The sequence below is a fragment of the Prionailurus viverrinus genome, chromosome C1, assembly GCF_022837055.1.
Source record: "Prionailurus viverrinus isolate Anna chromosome C1, UM_Priviv_1.0, whole genome shotgun sequence".
NCBI classification, from domain to species: Eukaryota; Metazoa; Chordata; class Mammalia; order Carnivora; family Felidae; genus Prionailurus; species Prionailurus viverrinus.
Window position 1 is genome coordinate 208,205,887 of NC_062568.1, and position 25,043 is coordinate 208,230,929.

The 25,043-nt window shown below is 54.9% G+C and overlaps 1 protein-coding gene across 1 annotated transcript; it reads left to right on the forward strand.

Annotated features, from left to right (window-relative positions):
* The first annotated feature begins 3,267 nt into the window (after positions 1–3,267).
* On the forward strand, positions 3,268–24,088 carry LOC125171612 (solute carrier family 2, facilitated glucose transporter member 5-like). The gene is made up of 12 exons (XM_047868808.1): positions 3,268–3,424; positions 11,646–11,744; positions 12,270–12,430; positions 15,154–15,278; positions 18,858–19,010; positions 20,859–20,984; positions 21,078–21,265; positions 21,357–21,467; positions 21,917–22,018; positions 22,602–22,677; positions 23,153–23,280; positions 23,386–24,088. Exons 1-12 carry the CDS (start codon positions 3,317–3,319, stop codon positions 23,587–23,589), a joined length of 1,581 nt encoding a protein of 526 aa, XP_047724764.1. The 5' UTR covers positions 3,268–3,316; the 3' UTR covers positions 23,590–24,088.
* Positions 24,089–25,043: the final 955 nt, after the last annotated feature.

Here is a 25,043-nt window from a genome sequence, read left to right on the forward strand (position 1 = left end):
TCGGTCCGACTTCAGCTCAGGTCACGATCTCACAGTCTGTGAGTTCGAGCCCTGCGTCAGGCTCTGTGCTGACAGCTCAGAGCCTGGAGCCTGTTTCAGATTCTGTGTCTCCCTCTCTCTCTGCCCCTCCCCTGCTCATGCTCTGTCTCTCTCTGTCTCAAAAATAAATAAACATTTAAAAAAATTAAAAAAAAAAAAAACAAGTTAAAACAAAAAACAAAAACCAGAAAATAAAACCCAAAAGACAAAACACACAAAAACACCCCCAAAATCAAGAGTTGTCTACCTACGGTAACGTACACGCAAGAGAAGCCACTTGGGTCCGTGAGGAGTCTCGGGACCTGGCTTTCACCCTTTCTGCCCGTGATTCTTGGGGCACACACCCGTTTGTGCACGTGAGCTCTGATAAGCAAGGTCAAATTCTGTCTTGGAAAGAACGCATAGGAACCTTGTAAAGTCTCAAGTTTATTCACCAGGCGTGTCAGAGTGTGATGGGCAGCCTCCCCGCCCCGGGGACACCTGATAGCATCTTGAGACAGGTTCCACATCAGAACTCAGAATTGGCTTAAGGAGCGAGAAAGGTAACTTGGATCCGGGTAAGTTTTCTCCCTCCACCTCCCACCCACGGTGCAGCGTTGACGGGTGGCGGTGGTTGGCCCCCCTGGGCCCGGGGCTCGAAGTCTTGTGTGAACAGACTGGACCACCCTCCCACCACCCCTCACTGCACCGAGAATGCCCTGTGCAAAGCCAAGAACACGTGGATAGCTGGATCTATGCTAGTAACCTGTTAGTTACTCCTTATCTAAAGCTGGCCTGGACCCGACCCGGTCCCTTCCCGCCCCTCCAGGAAGCAAGCCCCATACACGCTGCACCTTGTAGACGGCCTCTCTTGTACCCCTGGAGGCACACGCAGACGTTTCTGCTGTGATGCTTACACCTGTTCCCAAAGAACCCCACATTCTATGTGGTACAGAAAAATAACAGGGCCGGGGCGCCTGGGTGGCTCAGTCGGTTGAGCGTCCGGCTTCGGCTCAGGTCATGATCTCACCGTCCGTGAGTTCGAGCCCCGCGTCGGGCTCTGGGCTGATGGCCCGGAGCCTGCTTCGGATTCTGTGTCTCCCGCTCTCTCTGCCCCTCCCCTGCTCATGGTCTGTCTCTCTCTGTCTCAAAAATAAATAAAAAAAATTGTGTGCTAGCATTTACATTTTATGTGAGTAAGAATAATTTGGGAACTGAGATCTGAGGCCCGAATCCTTGACGAGTCCTTTCTGCATCGCGAGAGGTCAGAGGAGACCTAATAATAATATATACACATTGTTTCTTGAGAAAGAGGAAAATTGGCTTTTGGGTCCTTCTGTCCCTCAATGATAAAATCCTAATAAATTTCCCTGTGATGAACCAACCTTTAGGGACGATGGGGGAGAGAGTCAGAGGCCCCACCAGTACCCACTATGGCCCTGCAACTGTCCCCTTTCCCTTAAAATGTGATTCCTTAGCTGTCCTTCGAGGTAGTTTCAAAACACGTATTTTCTGGGAAATACCTATACACAATGGATTAATCAGTGTTGCTCATTACTGTCATTTTAAACCCATGGCGAAAATAGGCTTCAAGTGGCAGGTTCCTCTCCTGGTCCCAGACCGGGGCTGGGCAGGGGGAGTGAGGCTCCCCACCCCCACCCAGAGTTCAGAAAACCACAAAGACCACTTGCAGGGCGGGCAGTTCAGGCCACACAGCCTAAGTCAGCCTGAGGCAGGGGGGTCTGCCTCTGACCCCTGGGCCAGTCCCCTGTCTGAGTGCCCAGATCCTGGGAGCCCAGGGCCCCTCTATGGCGGGCGGGGGGGGGGGGGGGTGCGGAATGAGACGGCCACCAGAGGTCCCAGGCTGCTGGGCCCAGGGTGGGGAAGGACCACTCAGAGACACAGCACCTGCCTGGAGCCTTCGAGCCCAAGGGGGGTCTGGGTGGAGGGCAGCCTGACCACTCGCCCCTCCGCGGGCCGTGCTGGGGTGTTGGTGACACCCAGCTGTGCCCACAAAACCCGGGGACCCGCAGGAACCAGGCTCGACCTGGGCAGGTCAAGGAGCCGCGCAGGGACCTCCGTGCCACCGCGGCTCAGCGCGCAGGAGGGCAAGGGGCGGTGAGCCTCACCGGGAGCCAGGATTGCAAACTGCGGCCGTTTCTTTGCACAACTTGCGTCCTTCCTCCTCTTTCCCCCCACCTAAAGTGCATTTTCTCTGGAGAATTTTCCGAAACTCTTTGAAATGACTGGAAACCTCTGGTCTTGCCAAACCTTCTTTGGAAACCGTGGCTATGATCCGGAAAGAAAGGACAGGACGTGAAATTGTGGGGAAGAAATGGCCAATCCTCCCTTGTGAGGGGGGCTTAGGGACCCCCCCCAACCCACACACACGGAGGCCCCTCCAGTCACCCCCTCCCCCCCGCCACAGTCTCCTGCATGCAGGAGCCCTGGTCACAATTCCCAAGTTTGCTACTGATGCAGGAACAGTGCCCAACACACAGAGGCCTCCGGGTTGCCTTGATTTCTGCACCAGGGGAAGGAATGGCCGAATTCACTGCATTTGTCCCACAGCAGATAAAACGGGGAATATATCTTGCAAACATGAAAGCCTGCGGGCCACGTGGGACTCAGCTCCGGATCTTGGCCCCTTGTCCTGGTGCGCTCCACGGAAGCTGCACCCGTGCTGAGCACGGGGTCTGGCCGCGGCCTCGGTCATGCATGGAGGGCCCACAGCAGCAGCTGTGACTCACTTTCCCTGCCCTGTAGATAAAGGCATCCGGACTATCTACCACCTTTAGAGCGGTAATGATTATACACCCTTCGCATCATACACACTCGGTTCCTTACAAAGGAACCGAAACTCTCCGAGCCCGCGTGGCCTGGGTATTCGAGGGGGAGCTGACTCTCTCGGAGAGATTTGCGCCAGGCCTCCTTTCAGGGACCGCTTCTGAGAAACCTCCTGTGACCCGATCTCTTGCCCTCGCGGGACCGAGAGTGGCGTGGGGCCGGTGGCTTTCCGCGTGCTTGTGACAGAAATAACCCCGCCGGCCTCGCATCACGAGCCTCCTGGTGGAGACTTGTGCAGTGAGGAAGTACCGCCGTCGGGAAGGCTGTGCCTGCCGTCGGGGGGGGGGGGGGGCACCCTCTTGCTGAGCTAAACCCCAGACGTTGAATTTAGAAAGAAGGGGGAAGAAGACGCACGTCCGTCGGGACTCCTGAAAGGGTTAGTCCGTGTCGGGCTGGCTGTAAAAAAAAAACAGGCTATTGGCTGTGACTTGGCGGCCAAAGTACAGCCAGAATGTTTCTGTCTCCATTCAGAGCACTTGTTAGTCTGGCGGATAGGAAGGAAATGGCAAGCCTCACTTTCAGGAGCAGGATGGAGCAGGTTCCGGCCAAGAAGGAAGGGGTAAGCGGGCCTCCCGGGGAAGGAGCTTAGAACAGTCGGCTCAGCGTTGCTGGAGGGGTAGCGGGGGTGGACCATTGGAGGGAACCTGCCCCTCAGAGTTCACTTGCACAGGGACTAGCGGCCAGATTTAGAGACATTGCAGTTTAGAGATTGGGGATTGTTCTGCTGGAACAGCCTTGAAAAGCCCCGTCACCAAATGGAAGGGACGCAAAGAGTTAATTTGTCCCAACTGCCTTACCCTTAAAAGTTGGAGGTGAAGGGATTCTGAAACCAGCAGCAAAAGCCCTTGTACATGGTTTGTGGCTTTTTTTTTTTTTTTAACGTTTATTTATTTTTGAGACAGCGCGCGAGCAGGGGAGGGGCAGAGAGAGAGGGAAACACTGAATCCGAAGCAGGCTCCAGGCTCCGAGCTGTCAGCACAGAGCCCCACGCGAGGCTCGAACCCGAGAACTGCGAGATCGTGACCTGAGCTGGTCAGAGGCTTGACCGACTGAGCCACCCAGGCGGCCCTGTTTTTGGATTTCTTTTGATTTGGGCTGCAGAAGGTTTTCACTGGGCTTTTCAGCAAGGAAGAAGGTGGGCTAGGAAAAGACTGTGCAAGACCCGAATCGAATTCAAATCTGCAGTGGAGATTCCCTTGTTTCAGAGACAGATTTTTCTGGACCTCGTCCCCCTCCCCCACCCCCCCGTACTGCCCCACTCCCTCGATTGATGAAAATGCATAACGACAGAAAGATAATAGGAATGTATTATGAATGCTTTGAAAGGATTTGTGTCTTATTCATCACAGCAGCATTTGCTTGTATTTATGGAGGCAGAGGCACATATTTGTGCAAGTTATTATTTAATCCATCCTGGACGGAAGACCGTGTCCACAGGCGGGTCAGGAGCGCGCCCTGAGGCTTGTGGGTTCCGAGCGTGTTTGGGAGATGGTTTCATTCCTGTTCCATCCTATTCTAGCTGTGGGAACTTGGTGTTCCGTGCCTCAGTGTTCTCATCTGCGAAATGGGGATAATAACCACCTCATAGGGCTGTGGGAACAGTGAGATGGGGTAATGCATGTAAATTACCCGGCCCATAGTGATTCCCCCATAAATGTTATTGCTTTCGATCAGCCTTTCGAGCAGGGCACTAATGACATTTGACGCCGGATGATTCTGTGCTACGGGGGACGGGCCTGCGTAAGGCAGGATTTTCAGCAGCATCCCTGGTCTCCACTCGTTAGAAGCCAGGAGTGCTCTTGTCCCGTGAGAGATAGAGCTTTCGAGGTTACTGAGCGCCTTCGCATGGACCTTGGTGGACTCTCGCGACAACTAAGAAAGTGTTAGACCTCTCAGGAGCGGTGCCCCTCTATTTTATAGGAAAGGGGCTATGAGGGAACACGGCCGGAGGGGCTTGGGAGTCAGGAGAGACCCTGGTGTGATCTGTGCCCTCTCCGCAAAGAGAGGTGCACTGCCTGGCGGTCCCCCCACGTGAGGCTGCAGAAAAACAGAAATGCCCCTGCATCGTGGGCTCTGAAAAGCAGCAATCCATCTTGAAAGGAAATGGTTAAAGAGGTCACACGCAAAAGGTCTGGGCTGAGTATAGCCACCTGCCCCCTGGGAGGAAGGAAGCCCCTCCAGTGCCAGGGGGGATGAAAGTGTCCCCTTCCCGGCTGCCTGAGGGCAGACCTGCCCCTTTGGACAAAAGCCAGGACGCGTGCTGGGTTTCCTGAGAATCCTGATGGCTGCTTGCAAGAACCCGCAGATCTTTAAGTGAAGTCCAAGGGGGATTCAGGAGCCTGCAGAAAGCTGGCCCTGTGGGGGGTGGGGGGTGGGGTACAGCTTTCTGTACCCTCCCCCCCCCATTGGCTGCGTGACCATGACCTCAGTGGCCTTTGGGTTCCTCATATGTAAAGAGAAAAAACCAGAATCTGACCAATGTGCATCAAAGACTTTCTGCGCAGAAAAAGTACTCTTGGCCTGGAGGGGGGACAAATAGATTAGGAAAAAAAATATGCCAAGTGTTTTAGAAACGAAAAACGTGTCCTTTTTTTTTTTTTAAGTTTATTTATTTAATTTATTTTAATAGTTTAAAAATATTTTTAATGTTATTTTTGATAGAGAGGGGCGCCTGGGTGGCTCAGTCGGTTGAGCGTCCGACTTCAGCCAGGTCACGATCTCGCGGTCCGTGGGTTCGAGCCCCGCGTCGGGCTCTGGGCTGATGGCTCAGAGCCTGGAGCCTGTTTCCGATTCTGTGTCTCCCTCTCTCTCTGCCCCTCCCCCGTTCATGCTCTGTCTCTCTCTGTCCCAAAAATAAATAAACGTTGAAAAAAAAAATTTTAGAAATGTTGGGGTGCCTGGGTGGCGCAGTCGGTTAAGCGTCCGACTTCAGCCAGGTCACGATCTCGCGGTCCGTGAGTTCGAGCCCCGCGTCGGGCTCTGGGCTGATGGCTCGGAGCCTGGAGCCTGCTTCCGATTCTGTGTCTCCCTCTCTCTCTGCCCCTCCCCCGCTCATGCTGTGTCTCTCTCTGTCTCAAAAATAAATAAACGTTAAAAAAAAAAGAGAGAGAGAGAGAGGATCCAAAGCAGGCTCCATGCAGACAGCAGAGAGCCCGACGCGGGGCTCGAACTCACGAACCGTGAGATCGTGACCTGAGCTGAAGTCGGAAGCTTAACTGACTGAGCCACCCAAGTGCCCGAAGTTTATTTATCTATTTTTGAGAGAGACAGAGCAAGCGCATGTGGGAGAGGGGCTGAGAGAGACAGAGAGAGAGAGAGACAGAGGGAGAGAATCCCAAGCAAGCTCCATGCTGTAAGGCACAGAGCCCAATGTTGGGCTCGAACTCACCATCCATGAGACCATGACCCGAGCCGATCTCCAGTCAGACACCTAACTGACTGAACTTCCCAGGCGCCCTGTAAACACATCCTTGTGGGCGTGTGGCTCCATCAACAACACATCTAGCATCATAGTAACTTCCCTCTGGTTCTATCACTGTTCGTAATAATGATAGCAAACCTGTGGGTAGCACTTTCCACAAGCCGGGCGAGGCTCCAAGTGGTTTTCTTAGAACTCATTTTCTTAGAACTCCTTCATTCTTCACCTCAGTCCTATGAGGGAGGGAGGATCATTGTCCCCATTTTATAGGTGAAGGAGCTGAGACACAGAAGTTCAGTGACCGGCCCGAGGCCACACGGCCAGCCGCAGGAGCACAGGACCTGATGATCCCAGGCTCTCGGGCTGCCCCCACTGTGCTCTAAACCACCACAGCCACAGGACAAGGCACCTCTCCTCTGTCCCCTCACCACCGAAGCCCCCCACTTTCTGTTTGAACTTTGGGATCAGGAGTGTGAGAAAGGGGCTCAAAGAGTTAATAATTCACAGGAGCTAACTTTTCTGGAGATGCTTGCGTTCTGACAGAGATTACTGAATGGATCTTGGAAGAAAATCCCCAAGGGACCCCGTTTGGGCAGGGCTCCCTTTATCAGTGGCCTTGAATGACACTGTGCCCCGGGAGGACCGGCCTTGAAGGTGGCTATTTTACTAAGTCTCAAAAAAGTACTCAGCATTATGGAACAGGAAGCCAGCTCACTATGGGCATGAGGAATGTGGGATTTCTCCAGAAAGCAGAGCTGTGTCATGGCTCCCCTTGGCCTCTGAGGAGACCCCCCCCCCCAACCCCCCCGGCTCATGTCTGAAGGCCACCGGGCCATGCATCATTTTTACAGGCTGCTGGGGGACCTGGAATCCTTTGCTCTCCCTCATGCCCTAATCTAACCCAGTGCTAAGTCTTTTTTTTTTTTTTTTTCCCCTCCCTCCTGGAAAGTAAAAAAGAAGAAGAAAGAAAGCTTAAACCCTGGCTTTCTTTTCCACGCCTTTTTAAATATAGTCCCTTTGCTGAGACGAGGGAGGGGGCGCTGTGTTTTTTTTCTTTGTAGAGCTCGCTACAGTTAGACTTAGTATGGTAAAGTTACAGTTCGTTTAAATTATTCAATTATTATGTACTTTCGTATTTTTATTTTTTCCTTTTTAGAAAAGTTTATTTGTTTATTTTTGAGAGAGAGAGACAGAGAGAGAGAGAGAGAATGCATGCTAGTGGGGCAGGGGTGGAGAAAGGGAGACAGAAAGAGCATCCCAACCAGGTTCTGCACCCACTCGTGCAAAGCCCCCTGTGGGGCTCAATCCCATGACCGTGAGACCATGACCTGTGCTGAAACTAAGTGTTAGACACGTGGGACGCCCGGGTGGCTCAGTCAGTTGAGCGTCCGACTTTGGCTCAGGTCATGATCTTGCAGTTCATGAGTTCAAGCCCCACGTCGGGCTCTGTGCTGACAGCTCAGAGCCTGGAGCCTGCTTCGGATTCTGTGGCTCCCTCTCTCTGCCCCTTCCCCACTCATGCTCTCTCTCTCTCTCAAAAATAAAGAAAGATTAAAAATTATTTTTAAAAAGAGTCAGACACTTAACCAAATGAGCCACTCGGGCACCCCAGTTTATTTTATTTATTTAAAAAATTTTTGGGGGCTCCTGGGTGGCACAGTCGGTTAAGCGGCCGACTTCAGCCAGGTCACGATCTCGCGGTCTGGGAGTTCAAGCCCCACGTCAGGCTCTGGGCTGATGGCTCAGAGCCTGGAGCCTGTTTCCGATTCTGTGTCTCCCTCTCTCTCTGCCCCTCCCCCGTTCATGCTCTGTCTCTCTCTGTCCCAAAAATAAATAAACGTTGAAAAAAAAATTTTTTTTTATTTTAACTTTTTTTTAATGTTTATTTATCTTTGAGAGAGAAAGGGAGAGAGAGCGCATGCGTGTGCGCTAGTGGGGGAGGGGCAGAGAGAGAGGGAGACACAGAATCCGAAGCAGGCTCCGGGCTCTGAGCCATCAGCACAGAGCCCTATGCAGGGCTCGACCTCACGAACCATGAGATCATGACCTGAGCCGAAGTCGGACGCTTTACCAACTGAGTCACCCAGGCGCCCCAATTTTTTTTATTTTAGAGAGAGTGAGAGCAGAGAGGGGCAGAGGGAGAGAGAATCTTAAGCAGACTGCACGTCAGCACAGAGCCCGACGCGAGGCTCGATCCCACAACTGTGGGATCATGGCCTGAGCCTAAATCGAGAGTCGGGCACTCAACCCACTGAGCCACCCGGGCGCCCCTATTATGTATTTTTTTAAACGTCTGCCTTCCGCATTGGACCCTGGTGTTGGAGGGCAGCTGATCTGCTCACCACACTGGCGTGGCACCTGGACTATGGTCAGCTGTCAACCACTTTGTTTAATGAACGAAGGCATTCGGACCGGCAAGGTCAGTGAGAACCTCCCGGAATGGCTTTGCTGTTTCCGCAGAGGGGAGCCCCTGACCCGTACGGGTCTGTAGAATGTGGCCGCGTCTTGAACTCGAGGAGGAAGATGGACCTTAGATGTTAAACGGTAGGCTCTGTGCTTAGAGATTCTATCTGCGACCCGCGTTCCTCCTGGTCACGTTCACTGGGACCCCACGGAGGCAGTCAGGCCGCGGACTGTCCACGGTGCCTGCCAGCATCCCCCATTCTGGGGCACCAGCCAGCCCCCCAGCAGCGCTTGGCCAAGGACTCCAGACCGTAGGACCCATCGAGGTGGGAAGTGGCCGAGAGTTGCACTTGGCAGAATGAGGGAAGCCTGTTGTGTTTCTAGTTAATCGTTTACCTGGAAGAGAATTAAAGAGGAAAACTGTTTATCAATTTTCTCCTTCCTTCTCTCCTCCTCCCTCCCTCCCTCCCTTTCTTTCTCTTCTTCCTCCCTCCCTCCCTCGCTTTCTTTCTTTCTCTTCTTCCTTCCTTCCTCCCTTCCTCCCTCCCTGCCACAAAATCAAACAATAGAACAGTCATAGGGGAGTGGTCTTTGTTTTGTTCTCCACCGTATCCCCAGCACTTAGAACCCTGTCTGGATGCTCCACACGTTGAAGTGAGTGCGTCTCCGGTGGGGGGGTGTGCGCGTGGATGTGCCTACTTGTGCACCCCTTGCCTTTAGAAATCACAGGACAGCGCAGCAGAAGCCCTGGAACCCGCTTTCTCTCCTGGGTGCCATCGCCCCCACTTTTGTCACCTGCGCCCCACGCCGGCTCCGGGGGATGGTGGGGACTAAGGGAGACTGGAAACCAGAGCCCAAGGCTCATACCTGGCTTACCAGAAACTTTCTGCTGAATTAACCGTCTTTTAAAATGTTTATAAGAGAGCGTGAGTGAGCAGGGGAGGGGGAAGAGAGAGAGGGAGAGAGAGAGAATCCCACACAGGCTCCGCGCTGTCAGACCTCAATCCCACAGTCGCTGAGACCCCGGCCTGAGCCAAAATCGAGTCAGGTGCTTAACGGACTGAGCCACCCAGGCGCTCCTGAATTAGCCATTCGTCAATCCCTTTGGGGGGGGGGGGTGAGGTTTCATTTATTGGGGGCTCCTGCTGTGCAGAGGGCTAACCAGCTCGGGCTCCCCAGAGCACCACAACAAGGCAGGAATGGCCACCGGCTCTCTGCCTGCCCTGGTCCTCCCTTACCCCTCTGCAGAGCTGGTACCCTCTTTGGATTAGGCGGGGGTGGGGGCACCCAGAGGAAGACCTGAGGCCCTGCCCCGCCGGTGGGGGGGAGGGCACGTGTCCCCTGGACTGGGCCTCCGTGGGAATACGTGCGTGAAGGTGCTTCAGCGGCCGCCTCCGAGAGCCCCATCCAGGCCCCGGTCAGTGGATTCACCTCCACGGCTAATCGCTCTCGTAATTACACCTTGCGACGGCTCTGAGGGAGAGTTATGACCCTCCTTTGGAAGATGAGGAAACTGAAGACTGTAGCAACGAAGCTAGAAAGTGGCAGTGGACACATGCGAGATGAAACCTGTAGATTCCAAGAGAAAAGCTTTTTTCACTTCGATTTTTCTCCGGCTTTCCGTGACTTTGCTAACGACCTTCCTCTGGTCGTCGAAAAGATTGCCTTCTGTGCGGACTCAGTTTCCTCGTGGGTGAAAAGGGGATGTTAGCACAGCAGGCACGTGTGTGAGAGGCCCCAGAAATCTGTATTTAAATGTTTTCCCCGGGCGCCTGGGTGGCTCAGTCGGTTAAGCGTCAGCTGTCGATTTCAGCTCAGGTCACGGTCTCACCCTTTTGTGACCTCGAACCCCACGTCGGGCTCTGTGCTGGCAGAGCCTGCTTGGGATTCTCTCTCTCTCTCCCTCTGTCTCTCTCAAAATAAATAAATAAACTTAAAAATATATATATATTTTCTCACCCTGCCTTTCATCTGTCACGGCAAAAGTCCAAAGGCTAAAGGAAGTTAATCAGAGGCCCTAAATAAACGATGAAAACTTTCCCGTTCTGGGGCACCCGGGTGGCTCAGTCGGGTAAGCGTCCGAATTCGGCTCAGGTCATGATCTCTCGGTTCATGAGTTCAAGCCCCGTGTCGGACTCTGTGCTGACAGCCTGGAGCCTCTTTCAGATTCTAGGTCTCTCTCTCTCCGCCCCTCCCCCACTCATCCCTTTGTCTCTCTCTCTCTCTCTCTCTCTCTTTCAAAAGTAAATAAACATTAAAAAAAATTTTTTTCCCATTCTCTCCTCCCCGATTTTTAGGGGACTTTGTGTTCAAGGCAGTACTGAGTGCATTTGCTACGGTCAGCAAATACAGCCACACGTCAGGAATGTTACGGAAACAATTCGGACATTACAGTGTTGGAGGAAAGGACCCTTCCGGGTCTTTCTGACCTAGTGATTCTCATCCCCCCACCCCCTTCCGGCCAATCAGTGGGACATGTATAGTGCCTGGAGAACTCTGGGTTGTCGCAGGCAGGGGAGGGATGGCCCTCCAGTGCATATAGGACAGCCCCCCAGGGCAAGGAATTACCTGGCCTTAAGTGTTGGGGTTGAGGGAATCTTTTTTTTTTAAGGTTATTTATTTATTTTGAGAGAGAGAGAGAGAAAGCACTGGCAGGGGAGGGGCAGAGAGAGCGAGAATCCCAAGCAGGCCCCGCACCGTCAGCGCAGAGCCCGACGCGGGGCCCGAACTCACATGAGCCTGAGCCGAAGTCAGACCCTTAACCAACTGAGCCTCCCAGGAACCCGGAGGGAAGCTTTTCTGCCAGGTTAGATGGTAGAGGGTAGGCATAGGGCACACTCGAAAGACTAAGGATCTTCGGATTCTCTCCCGTGCTTCTAGAAGACTTCAGGGTAAAGTAGGGGTTCTCATGAACCGCAGCTGCTTTCTGTGACCTAAGTCAGGGTCTCTCCTCCCGCAGAGGCTGACGCTTGTGCTTGGCCTGGCCACGCTGATTGCTGCCTTTGGGTCATCCTTCCAGTATGGGTACAACGTGGCCGCCATTAACTCCCCTGCCCAGGTAGGTCGTTGGGGTGCATGAGACACGCCCCCACCCCCTGTAAACGGGAGGGGGTTTTGGAGCAGCCACCAAGGTGGCAGTGAGTGCACACTGGTGCACACAGTGGGTCTTCAGGTAACAGGGACGCACGGCCCAGGGCCTTGGGGATGAACCCGGCCCCGGCCTCGGCTTCTCATGGAGCGCCAGGCCTGGCTGGGTGCCCCGGGGTTGGCCTCGGGGGTGCGGCTGGGGGCTCTGGTCTTCTGCGGCCTCGTGCTCCCCAGACGAGTCTGGAGGGTCAGGGGTCATGCAAAGGACCGAAGGACCGGAGTTCACAACATCCCGGGCCGCGTGCACACCGGAGGCCCGGACAGCCCTCCCCGCGGGCGCCCCTGCTGATTGCTTGGTCCCTACTCCCTTTCTTCCCCCGACTGGTGTTGGCGTCTTGGGCCCCGGTCATCCAGCCGGCGGCCTGACCGCGTAGGCGCTTCCGTCTGCAAAGCCGGGTCCAGGTACACGGGCGCTCTGCTCTGCTTTGTGCTGCAGTTCATGAAAACGTTTTACAACAAGACCTACTATGAGCGGAACAATGGCTACATGGACGAGTTTGCCTTGACGTTGCTGTGGTCTGTTTCGGTGTCCATGTTTCCCTTCGGAGGCTTCGTCGGGTCCCTCATGGTCGGCCCCCTGGTGAATAACTTTGGCAGGTAAGAAAAGGTGCGTTTCCAACTCCTGTAGCTCCCAGACCCCATCGGTTTAAAACGCAGGCCTCAAGCTGAAATCGTCCGTTTGTAAAGTTAGGTACTAACCGCTGTGATGATTGCTGATGTCTCATATGGTCTTAAGAAGACCAGATGTTGACCTGGGGACGCAGCAGGGTCTCGGGGCGACAAGTGGGAGCGATGGGTGTCAGAATCCCGGGGCAGACCCAGAAAGACCAGGAAGTGCTTGGGAGGTCCGAACTCCCTCTCTCTGTTCTCTTGCCCTACGGGCCTTTTCCTTACCAGAAACCAAAACCAAGTTCTGCCCTCTTCGTTTGTTTTTTGTTTTTGCCTTTATTTTATTTTTTTAAAGATTTTTTAAAGTTTATTTACCTTGAAAGAGAGGGTGTACGTGAGTGGGGGCGGAGGAGGGGCAGAGAGAGAGAGAGGGAGACAGAGAATCCCAAGCAGGCTCCGTGCTGTCAGCACGGACGCGGGGCTCGAACTCACAGATCGTGAGATCGTGACCTGAGCCAAAACCAAGAGTCAGACGCTTACCGACTGAGCCACCCAGGCATCCTCCCCCGCCTTTTTTATTTGCCTTTAAAAGAGTCAAACACCAGATAATATGGCCAACGTGTCAATCCTGATGTAGATCATCAGTGTTCTTAAGCCCTGCCTCCCAAACTAACACAAACTCACTACTCTGTTCTTTCACCTCGGGATCAAGTAATAGGCAAAATTGGGTCCAAATTAAATGCCTGTAAAACCCTGAAATGGCTGAGATTAATGTGAGGCGCTCGACTGTGAAATCCTGTAGACCCAGGACACCTCTCACCGTGAGTGTTCTGGATGTCAAGGGCTGAGCTTGTATCTTTGCCCCCAGTTCCAGAAACATTAGAGATTCTCGTTCCATAGTTGATTCCAAAAAAGGTCCTTAAGACATCACACCCCCTTGTGTAAATTCCATGGGCATGAAAGAGAGGCCTTGTTATGAACAGTATTAAAGAGCTCCTCCCCACCAGCCCTGTCCCTGGGCAGATGAGCACACAGACGCCGGCCGGGTAAGACCTCTTCTCGCCGGCCGGGTAAGATCTTGCTAGGTTGAGAATCAAGGCCCGAACCCAGTGCCTTCTCCAGTATTTTTCAAAAAGAGTCTGAAACTAGCAACATACAACCTCTGGTTTGGGAATCTAAGATCCTAAGGCCTTCCTGGAAGGTTGGTGTTGAACTCAACAGTTCTCCCTAGGGGCCCCGGGGACCAGGACATCAAATGAGGTCACAGATCTGCAGGACAAGTCTCCTCCGAGTGAAGGACTTACCGTTTTGCTCCACGGAGGCAACGGACAGTCACTTGTCCAGCTTTCTGCTTTGGAATGTGATAAGTTTTTGGGGCGCCTGGGGGGCTCAGTCAGTTGAGCATCTGACTTGGGCTCAGGTCGTGACCTCTTGGTTCATGAGTTCGAGCCCCGCGTCGGGCTCTGGGCTGACAGCTCGGAGCCTGGAGCCTGCTTCGGATTCTGTGTCTCCCTCTCTCTCTGCCCCTCCCCTGCTCACACTCTATCTCTCTAAAAAATAAACATTAAAAAAAAAAAAAAGAATGTGATGAATGTGGTTTTCTGAAGAATCTGTTCCTGAAATAACCGTAGCAACTAATAGTTGACTGATGGGTTGACTTTAGGGTTATTAATTCCCCTAATCCCTACAAAAGCCCCATCATCTCCTTTTTCAAAATGAGAAAACAAGGCACAGAGAGATGCTGAAACAGGATTACACAGCTGGGAGGAAATTTCACCCCCCCTGCATGTCCCGAGTAACTGTTATTTCAGGCAAGTATCTTAATCTGTTGCTTTATTTTTAATCATATCCATAGCATCTTTTTCACACGAGATGTTTAAACGTTCGAGTGGGCAGATTTAACTCTCGGTTACGGTTCTTGGCTTTGGCGCCTGAAGACGGCCTTCCCTACCTGGAGTCCCACGGATAGCCTTCTGTAGTCCTAAAAATAATGTTACAATTCTGTGTTTCCCAGGGAGACCTGGCGTTTTATCTGGTGTGGCCTTTTAACATTGAAAGATTCGCACATATGCTGTTGAATTCGATCTGCTACTATTTCGTTTAGGACTTCTCCCTCTATGTGGTCTAAGTGGGCTTGGCCTATGCGATCCTTTTTTTTTTAAATTTTTTTTTTTTCAACGTTTATTTATTTTTGGGACAGAGAGAGACAGCATGAACGGGCGAGGGGCAGAGAGAGAGGGAGACACAGAATCGGAAACAGGCTCCAGGCTCTGAGCCATCAGCCCAGAGCCCGACGCGGGGCTCGAACTCATGGACCATGAGATCGTGACCTGGCTGAAGTCGGACGCTTAACCGACTGCGCCACCCAGGCGCCCCTATGCGATCCTTTTAATGTCATTCCCTGATCTGGGCTGCAGGATTACACTAAAATCATGCGAGCGTATGGTTTCCGGAACCCGTCAGGGTATCGTAGCAGGCGGCCCTCGTACTCTGCTCCCCACCGCTGACGTGCTCTGCACTGTGGTCATTGCCGTTGGCTCCCACAGAGAATGTTCCCGCCGCAGGCTGTGCACTTGACCTCCATCGGTCTCCATCACAGCGTCAAACAGCAGCAAAGGCCGCTGCTGTAGCCGGGCAGACCCTTGGCGAACATCTGCGAAGACAACAGCTGAACCCTTAACCCAAACTAACTGAGATTTCGTCCTCGGCAGGAAAGGGACCTTGCTCTTCAACAACATCTTTTCCATAGTGCCCGCCGTCTTAATGGGGTGCAGCAAGGTCGCCGGGTCTTTCGAGATGATCATTTTGTCCAGACTTTTGGTGGGAATATGTGCAGGTAAATGGTGCTACTTGCGACGCCTCTGTCATTCAGGATAATCGAGGAGGAGGGGGAGGCGGGGGCAGACGCCGGGGTCTGGATCGTTCTGGAACCGCTGAAGCACATAGACACGAGCTATTCCTCTGTCCCGACGCTTCTCAGATGCAGTCAAGGGACCGAGCTTCGCTGTGATGCTTCCTGCAAAGAGAGCTGTTCTGTGAAAGACAGAAATCCGGAGTCCTGTTCGCAAGGGCACTTCCTTTCCTTTCCTTTCCTTATCTCTGTGTTTTCCAAGCTATAGGTGAGGCCAGTGAGTGGGTGGTGCCTCTGATTAGTGAGCAGCTTTTTCCTTTTCTTTTTCTCTTTTTAAGTGTATTTATTTGGGGGAGGGGGAGGGGCTCCTGCCCGAAGCGGGGCTCGAACTCACGAACCGTGAGATCATGACCTGAGCCGAAACCATGGGTCAGATGCTTGACGGACGGAGCCACCCAGGTGCCCGAGCATTTTCTTTTTCTAGGCAGAGTGTAGACTGTGTCGTGTGCAGTAGGGGTAAGGGTGGTCTTCTGAAACTTGTTTCGGTGACTTATCCGTATACGTGGGTGAGAACCAGGTTGCAACGTTAAACGTGTCTCCCCATTTTTACCGTGGGTCGTGGTCAAAAACGCATGAGAAACAATCTAATGTACGAATCCCTCCGCCCAAGAAGAGCTAATGATAGCAACCTGTCACCTTCTAGGGGGAACGTGAAGTTTGCAGAAGGATTTTTAGGGGTTCTTTTCACCTATTCCTCCAGGGGCCACCTGCTGAAGAGGGTAACACTCACTCGCCTGAGGTCTCTGGTCTCGTAACCCCCGGAGCTGCTTTGCAAACCCTCCGGAGCTATGGCCCCCCGGGCCGCACTCTGGTGGTGGTAGAAAACTCCCCCGTGATTCCTTCCGACCGAAAAGATGTGGTTAAAGCCACGCCCGTGGCCTTCCCCCGACGTGGCATTCTTTTGTAGACTGTGTTTCCCAGGGCTGGAGGGGGCAAGCGGGACGCCCGCCCTCGGGGCCGTGCACCTCCAGGGTGGGCGCCCCCAAAGGGCTGCATCCTGGGCGCCTCGTCAAGCAACCCCGCACCCGGCCCTGGCATTGGCAACCAACTCTCGTTTTCTGCTTCCAAACACGGGGATGGGGTGAGCGGATGATTTGGCCTGATGTCCGCAAACCCCTCAGCTGGCCCTCCTGGGCGGTGGGGGAGAGGGCGAGGAGCCCGGTGTCGGGGGAGATGGCAAGGAATTGCAAGGCTGGGGGACAAAAGAGGAAATCAGCCTCCCTGAAGAGAGAAGAGGTCATGTCCCGGAGGGAATGATGGGCCCCATGGCAAGCGTCGCCCTACTGCTTTCCCTGACGGGTCTCTGCCGCCTTGGTCTGGCCCTGCTCCCGCCTCCCGCCTCCCCCTGCAGCGGGGCTCCGCTAATAAAGAATAGACGATTCCGGGGCGCCCGGCTGGCTCAGTTGTTCAGCGTCTACCTCTTCGGCTCACGATCGTGGTCATGATCTCACGGTTCGTGAGTCTGAGCCCTAGCGTCAGGGTCTGCACTGTCAGCAGAGGCTGCCTGGGATTCCCTCTCTCTCACGCTCTCAAAATAAATACATTTAAAAAAAGGAAAGAAAGAAAAAACAAACGATTCCTGGAAGTCACCGGCAGTGGACAGGTGCAGGCAGGCACTTTTCTCTTGACCGTCCAGCACTCCAGAGTTGGTTCCCACAGGGAGATATTAGGCTCCAATAGTTAACAAATCACCAAAACCCCAACCTTTACTCTTAAACAAGCATTACTTCTAAGTCCGTGGTTCTCAAACTTTTTGGCCTCGGGATCTTCTTTTCTTTTCTTTTCTTTTCTTTTCTTTTCTTTTCTTTCTTTTCTTTTCTTTCTATCTCTTCTTTCTTTCTTCTTTCTTTCTTTCTTTTTTCTTTCTCTCTTTCCCTCCCCCTCCCTCTCTTTCTCTTAGGTGTTTTTATTATAGCACAGGGACAGGACCCATGGGCAGAAAGAGTTGCTGCCTCAGGACCTTTTTACACTCTTAAAATTATTGAGGGCCCCGAAGAGCTTTTGCTCGTGTGGGTCGTATTGGCCAATATCTACCATTTACAAATTGCAGCCAAGAAATGTTCGTTTAATTCATCTGAACGGCAACAATAAGCCCGTCACACGTCTCTGGGAAAATAGGCGTATATTCTGAAACAAAGAGTTTCAGCGAGAAGGGTGGCATTGCTTCACGGGTTTGCAAAGCTCTTTAAGGTCCCGCCTCATAGAAGACGGCTGGCTTCTCAGACCTGCTTCTGTGTTCTGCTGGCCGTGACCTCACACGGCGGGGAGCCTCTGGAACACTCCACCGTGTGGGCACTATACAGGGCACTATCTCAGGATTGTTGGAAGATGGTTTTGACCTCACAGGCCCCCTGAAAAGGTGTCGGGAGTTTCCTAGGTCCTCAGATCCCCCTTGGAGAAGCGACGGAGTCATAATCCATTCGCAGTGAATTCTTGCACACGGTTCCCGAGAAATTCTGGGCGGTGTGTGAGTCGGCAGCTGCTGCTCAGACACCCTAAAAAATAAGGGAGCAGCTGGTCCCCCAAAGGGGGTGTGGCGAGAAGGGGGGCGCAGGAACAGACGTGAGCAGGACTTGAGACACAGTTCACTGGCTTTTAGTCAATGTGTGTGGCCAGAAGACCAACTGCTTTCATGGAAGGAATTTCAAATGTAAAAGCTGATTTCTCTGACTCCAGAGGCTGGGGTTGCCCGGTGGAGTTTGTTTGTTTATTTATTTATGAGAGAGGGCCTGAGGGACCAGCGAGGGGCAGAGAGAGAGAGGGAGAAAGAGAGAATCCCACGCAGGCTCCGAGCTGTCAACACAGAGCCCCCTGTGGGGCTCGAACCCACGAGCCGTGAGACGGTGACCTGAGCCGAAGTCAGATGTTTAACCGACTGAGCCACGCAGGCGCCCCACCAGTGGAGCCACTTTTAAGACAGGTTAGAGATTGCTTCCCACCGGCAGGAAGGGGACCCCGTCTCTCACAAACCTTCTGAGGTTTGCCTTTTCAAGTTTGTCCCTGGTCAAGTGAAAAAGAACTTGCCGCTGAGAAGCGTCCCCCGCCCCCTGACCCCTGAGTGGTGACCATGGAGCCTGCCCCTCAAGGGCCCCTGCTTCTTCCCAGCCCTGTGGGCACTAGGTCTGCGGGGTCTCCCCCCACCCCTCCCACCAGACTTCTAAGGGCTGATATTGCTATGACAACTGGAAAGAATTGGTGAACAGCGAGCCTCTTTTAAAACACTAAGCAGAGGGGCGCCTGGGTGGCTCAGTCGGTTGAGCATCCGACTTCAGCCCGGGGCACGATCTCGTGGTCTGTGAGTTTGAGCCCCGCGTCAGGCTCTGGGCTGACGGCTCAGAGCCTGGAGCCTGCTTCCGATTCCGTGCCTCCTTCTCTCTCTCTCTGTCCCTCCCCTGCTCATGCTCAGAAACAAACATTAAAAAAAAAAATGAATGTGTTTGAAGACAGAGCCTGTCCCGGTGAGACTAATGTTTCCTGATGGTGTTTTCACTTCAATCCTGCCAGGTCTGTCTTCCAATGTTGTCCCCATGTACCTGGGAGAGCTGGCCCCTAAAAACCTGAGGGGAGGCCTCGGGGTGGTGCCTCAGCTCTTCATCACCATCGGCATCCTCGTGGCTCAGATCTTCGGCCTTCGGAGCCTCCTCGCAAGCGAAGAAGGTAAGCTCAAGACGCCTCTGGACCACAGCCCTCTTTCTGCCTGGACGTTTCTGTGGGCTGCTCTTTCCTCTCCAGTCGTGTCCAGGCAAGTGTCCTTGCCTCACTGCCCTGGCCCCATGGTGCTGGTGTGGTATTTGCACAGAACAGGCCCCGAACAAGGTGGCAGGGCCCATGTGGCTAATATTTTCTAGTCCCTCCTAGGACACAGAGAAGGGGGGTTTAGCGTGAGCAGGAAGTGTCATTGTCTGACTTTCTCTTGGCTTGCGTGGTGGCCAAGCGAGGGGCCCGGAGCATGGTAATGACCACCGCCAGTGTGCTTGAGGCCTCATTCGAGCCTCCCAGCAACGCTGCTGCCTGGTTGGGAGGGTGGGGGGGTCCTGTGCCGGTCCTACTCTGTAGACCAGGAAAGAGGGAGCCCCCTAGGGATAAAATGGTGAGTCTCAGGGCCGGTACCCCTTCTAGACCCTGACTCTGGAGCCTCCCCACTTTCCTCGGGAGCCCGGGCCCAGCACACCATAAGTGCACGGTGACTGGTAACTGTCACTGCTTCTGCATGACCTCCCCCTTCTGGTCTCGCAATCCCCATTAGTGGTAACACCAGCCAAAACATACAAAGTGCTTATGGTGGGCCAGGCACCAAGTCTTTCGATTAAATCCATTTAATCCTCCAAATAGTCCTGTAAGGCAGGTATTATCATTATACCCATTTTCCAGATGCAGAACCTGAGGCATAGAGAGGTTGGACACCAGGTCCAAGGTCTCATTAGGACACAAATCCAGGTGGCTTGGGCCGGGCTCCACATGAAATGACCACTGTCTTCCTTCCAATCACCCTCGTAAGGAGCGGGGACCAGGGCAAGGGCTAAGTTCCTGTCTCCCAGTGATGTCACCTATACACCCGCAGGACCCAGGGCAGCCTCAGAGCCCCGGTGTCGGTGAAGTGCTCTCTGGTGTGCCCAGCGAGGGGGGCCTCAGAGCGGGCCCGACGGAGGGAGTAGGACCAGCCTTCCAGGCGTGGGCAGACGGGGCACACCTGTGGAATCTCCCTGCCACGTTCGGGGAACCGCAAATGTGTGGATTGCATTTGTCCCTCCATCCTTTATGGAGACCATTTTGTCGTCGGTGTCCTTCCTCTGGACACAGTGTGGAGGGCGGGGCCTGGCCTTATTCTCCAGCTCAACTCCTGGCACGTGCATGTCTACACAGGAGGCTGTTCTTTGTTTATTCCTCTCCCACATCAGGAGTGAGACCCCCTGGGGGTGACGGGACCATCGCCTTAGGTCGGAGTCCACGCCTGTATTACACTGGGTTAAGAGTCCGCAGGGGAAGGGGGAGGCCTGCTGCGGCCCTCAGCTCTGGCCTTCCCACCCCCACAGGGGGCCGCCGTGCTGACATTTACCATCATCGCATCCTTGCACCGCCCCCGCCCCCATGGCTTTTTTGTTGTTGTTGTTTTTACCACCTTTTGCAAAGATAGAGTTAATTTTCCGCTCCTGGACTTCATCCAGTTGGACCCCATTGCGTAGATCGTTGCATCGGACGCTGAGTTTCGGGGATGGGCTCCCGCCGTGGTTTGTACAGACTTCTATCGTATGGCTACGCCGTGGCTTCTGTGGACGTGGCCTTGCTTGCGGCTTCCGTGTCTGTGACCAGTGCTGCTCCGACCCTGCCGGACCAGGCGTCCTGGTGGCCCTGCATATTCAGGGCGCTGTGTCAGAGCACGGGACGGTGTGGGGTGTCGTCAGCTCTGTGTCGAGTCAGGGGACAGGGTGGCCGGCCGGGCTCCGGGGCGGGAGGGGCTGGGGAGGGGCGAAGGCAGCTCTCACCTGGGCACCGGCCTCCTTGCAGGCTGGCCGATCCTCCTCGGGGTGACCGGGGTCCCCGCGGCTCTCCAGCTCCTACTATTACCCTTTTTCCCCGAGAGCCCCCGGTACCTGCTGATTCAGAAGAAGGACGAGGTAGCTGCCCAAACCGGTAAGGCTCCACCGCGCAGGGGGCGGAGGCCGCGGCGTCCCTGCTCCGGGCAGTTGGGGTCCCCTGAGCCCGCCCCCTGCTCCCCACCCTTAGCGCTGAAGAGGCTGCGTGGTTGGGACGACGTGGGCCCCGAGATGGAGGAGATCCGGCAGGAGGACGAGGCCGAGAGGGCCGTGGGCTTCGTCTCCGTGCTGAAGCTGTTCCGCACGAGGTCCCTGCGGTGGCAGGTCATCTCCGTCATCGTCCTCATGGGCGGCCAGCAGCTGTCGGGGGTGAACGCGGTACGGGGGCCGGGGCGCGGGGCTGGGCGGGGCGCTGTCGTCATCACAGGGGGCCCCGAGCACCCCGCCAGCCTCTGGGGGTGCCTTCCAGATCTACTACTACGCGGACCAGATCTACCTGAGCGCGGGGGTGAAGGAGAATGACGTCCAGTACGTGACAGTGGGCACCGGGGCCGTCAACGTGCTGATGACCATCTGTGCCGTGAGTCCCCGACAGCCACCAAGGACGAGGGCATCTCGAGTGTGTGTGTGTTGGGGGGGGGGGGTCCTAGCTGAGGAAAGAGCCAGATCTGAGGTGGTGACGTGCCTCTTGGTCTCCTCATCTCCGGGCCACTTGTCAGATGACAGCCTGTCTCTTGGAAGGGGGGGGGCAGCCTGTGCCCGCCCCCAAGATGGAGACCCCCTGCCCTCCACTCTGGCAGCTTCCGCCGTATGAGGTGGCTCTTCCCCAATCTGTCCCATGTGTGGTCCCACCTGTGCCCTGCTGGGGGGCAGACACACGGGCAGGTGGGCACACAGCTGCCCCTTCGGAAGGGGGGTTTGGGAGACGGGCGGAGGACTTCCTGCGCAGGCGGCTCTAGCAGGGGTGCGGCCTCCTGTCTAGCGGGGCTGCTGAGCCTCCCTGCTTGCCCTCCGCCCCCTCCCCTGCAGGTGTTCGTGGTGGAGCTCTTGGGGCGAAGGTTCCTGCTCCTTCTGGGTTTCTCCATCTGCTTCACGGCCTGTTTCGTGCTGACGGCAGCCCTGGCCTTGCAGGTGAGGAGGGGGCGGTGTGGTGGCGGCTGGAGCGCCCAGTCCGTCCGCTGAGCCCTCTCTCGCATGGTAAGGAAAGTGACCAACATGATTTTTTTGCAACTACGATGAATCAGACGCCTGGGGACCATCTGCCCCCTGGGGCCCCCTGGGAGCCTCCACGTCTAAGTAGCCCACTGCCGGGGTGCCTGGGTGGCTCAGTCGGTTGGGTGTCCGACTTCGGCTCAGGTCGTGATCTCGCGGTCTATGGGTTCGAGCCCCGCGTCAGGCTCTGTGCTGACAGCTCGGAGCCTGGAGCCTGCTTCGGAGTCTGTGTCTGTCTCTTTCTCTCTGCTCCTACCCCGCTCATGCTCTGCCTCTCTCTGTCTCTCTCTCTCTCAAAAATGAATAAATGTTAAAAAAAAAAAGATTTTAAGTAGCCCGCTGCCCACTTCCGGCCGATTTCCCAGAGGCATCCGGGTGGCACGGCCTGCTGGGGAGCCAGGTGCCCTCCTTGCCCGGCCCGGCCACAGCTCCTGGGGACCAAGATGCCCCACCCAGGTCGTCTCTGCCCTGCCAGGTGTGATCCAATGTCCTCTCCCCACAGGACACAATATCCTGGATGCCTTACGTCAGCATCGCCTGCATCATCGCCTACGTCGTGGGACACGCCCTTGGGCCCAGTATGTTCCCTAGAGCTGGCTCTCCCTGGTTTTGTCTCCTCCTTTCCTGAACCAGAAACTTCTGGCTTGGGTCCCCTGGAGAGGCTCCTTGGAGGCCTCATGCAGCCCCAGAATGGCCTCTCCCCCTGCCTTCCTGTCGCGCAGGGGTTTGCTCAGAGGGTTATTAGAGTGACCGCGCTAAAGCGGCCTTCGCCGTGTGGGTTGAAACAGGCTACCCCGTGCGATTGGCGTAGAGAGCCTTGCGGTGGTCCCGGGCCCCTTTTAGGGACATCACAGGATGTCACCTGCGGTGCCACATTCTTGCTGTTGGCCTTCTCGCGCTGCTTCTCCGCCAGCCCAGGAGTCCCGGAGACACCCCGCTCCTCGGGCTGGATGCCTCGGGCGCCCCGCGCACGGCAGGGCCTCCGGGACCCTTGGCGGGCTTGCCTGCTTCCAGAGGAGACAGCTCCTCCTCCTTCCCCCTCTGCCCCCCAAGGCCCCGTCCCCGCGGTGCTCATCACGGAGACCTTCCTGCAGTCCTCCCGGCCGGCCGCCTTCATGGTGGGGGGCAGCGTGCACTGGCTCTCCAACTTCACGGTGGGCTTGATCTTCCCGTTCGTCCAAGTGAGTGCCAGCCGCCCCGCCTCCCCCCTGCCCCCTGCACAAAATCCTCACGCGGTTAAGGGAGAAGCTTCTGGAGAAGGTGAGCCCCACTGGCCCTTCCCACAGGTGGGCCTCGGAGCCTACAGCTTCGTCATTTTCGGCGTGATCTGTCTTCTCACGACCATCTACACCTTCCTGGTGGTCCCCGAGACCAAGGCCAAGACCTTCATAGAGATCAATCAGATTTTCACCAAGATGAATAAGGTGTCAGAGGCGCACCAGGAAAAAGAGGAACTGGAGGAATTTCCACCCTCTACTCGGGGGCAGTAACTCGAGGGAAGGAGCCCGCTGAGCGGGTCTGCGCCGGCTTCCCTCCCGGGCTTTTGTCCTGCCCAATAGCCGTGAACGTGCGGGACTAGGCGCCGTCCAGGGTGGAATGCACCGGGGCTGTGCCGTCTGTCTCCAGATGACCGCCGCCAACCCCGAGTCACGGGGAGCAGGCGCCCCTCGCCGCGCTGGGCTAGCCGTCAGGTCCTGATAACGCCGGCTCTCACGACAAAATTCATTAGTGTGGTGGCGGGATGGAAAGAATCACATCTGGCCAGAGAAACACCTCTTCTGAAATCCATGGGTCTTCTGGGGACCGGAGGCCTGCGTTCAGGGGAATTCTTCCTTTTGCCCGATCCGTCTCCAGAAACACCAGTCCCTATGGAGCAGGTCCCTATGGAGACTTCAATGGAGTCGGAGCTTGTTAATTCCGGATTCTATTGCTGAAGGTCAGTGAATGGCATTGCCTCTGAATGCTCAATAAAACACATATGATCCTTTTACCAAGACATGCTTCTTTCCTGTGAGCAGGTGGAAGAAGGCAGCGGGAGGGGTGTGGGTGTGGGGAGGTGAGGGGGTCCCTGCTCCTTTGAACAGTTCAATCTTGCTGGAGCGTCAGCCCCTTGAGAGCACGAGTTTGGCCGCTTTTGCTTATCCCGGAATCCCACTGCCTGGACCCGGCCTGGCGTCCAGGAGGCCCCCAGACAGTATTTGCTGGAAGGGGAGAAGCAGGAACTGAGATGGTGAGGCCACCTGTAGGATGTGAGATCTGCTCCCTGCTCCAGGGAGTTAGGGAGGCAGACCCGGGGCCGGCTGGGGGTGGCTGGGACGGGAGCAGCTTTTGTTGTGGGGGTGGAATGGGGATCCCTCAGGTGATGAGCTAAATAACTTAGAGGAGAAGTAAACAGTTCGCTGCTGTGGTTGGACCACCCTGTGTCCCTGTGCGGGGACCCGAAGCGTGGAAAGAGGTGCAGGAAATGGATTTTCTCGGCACTGAGGCAGTGCAGCCGGATGTGTGAATCAAGGAACCTCTAGCCTGGGGGAGGCTGGACCTCACATCCTTGGTCCTGCCGCTTAGTAATGGTGCAACGTGGGTACTTACTCAGCTTTTCTGTACCTCACCTTCCTCTTCCATTAAATGGAGCTAAGAGCAAATGTCTCACGTGGCTATGGGATTGAAATAACAGGCGTGTGGTGCTTCGATCAGCCGCTGGCTTGTATTATCTCCGCGGTTATTTTTAAGTGCTTGGGAATGAGTGTCGATCTTGAGGACAAATAAACTCACGGGTAAAATGCAGCGAGAGACCACTCTTCATATACAACTGCGATTAAACAATTAAGTAGATGGATGGCAGATGGTGGGAGGTTACAGATAAGCCCAGATAAGAGGTCCAGGATGATCCACGTGGTCATAAATGAGCGTTGGAGAAACTGGTATGAGGTCACGTTCAGTTTGC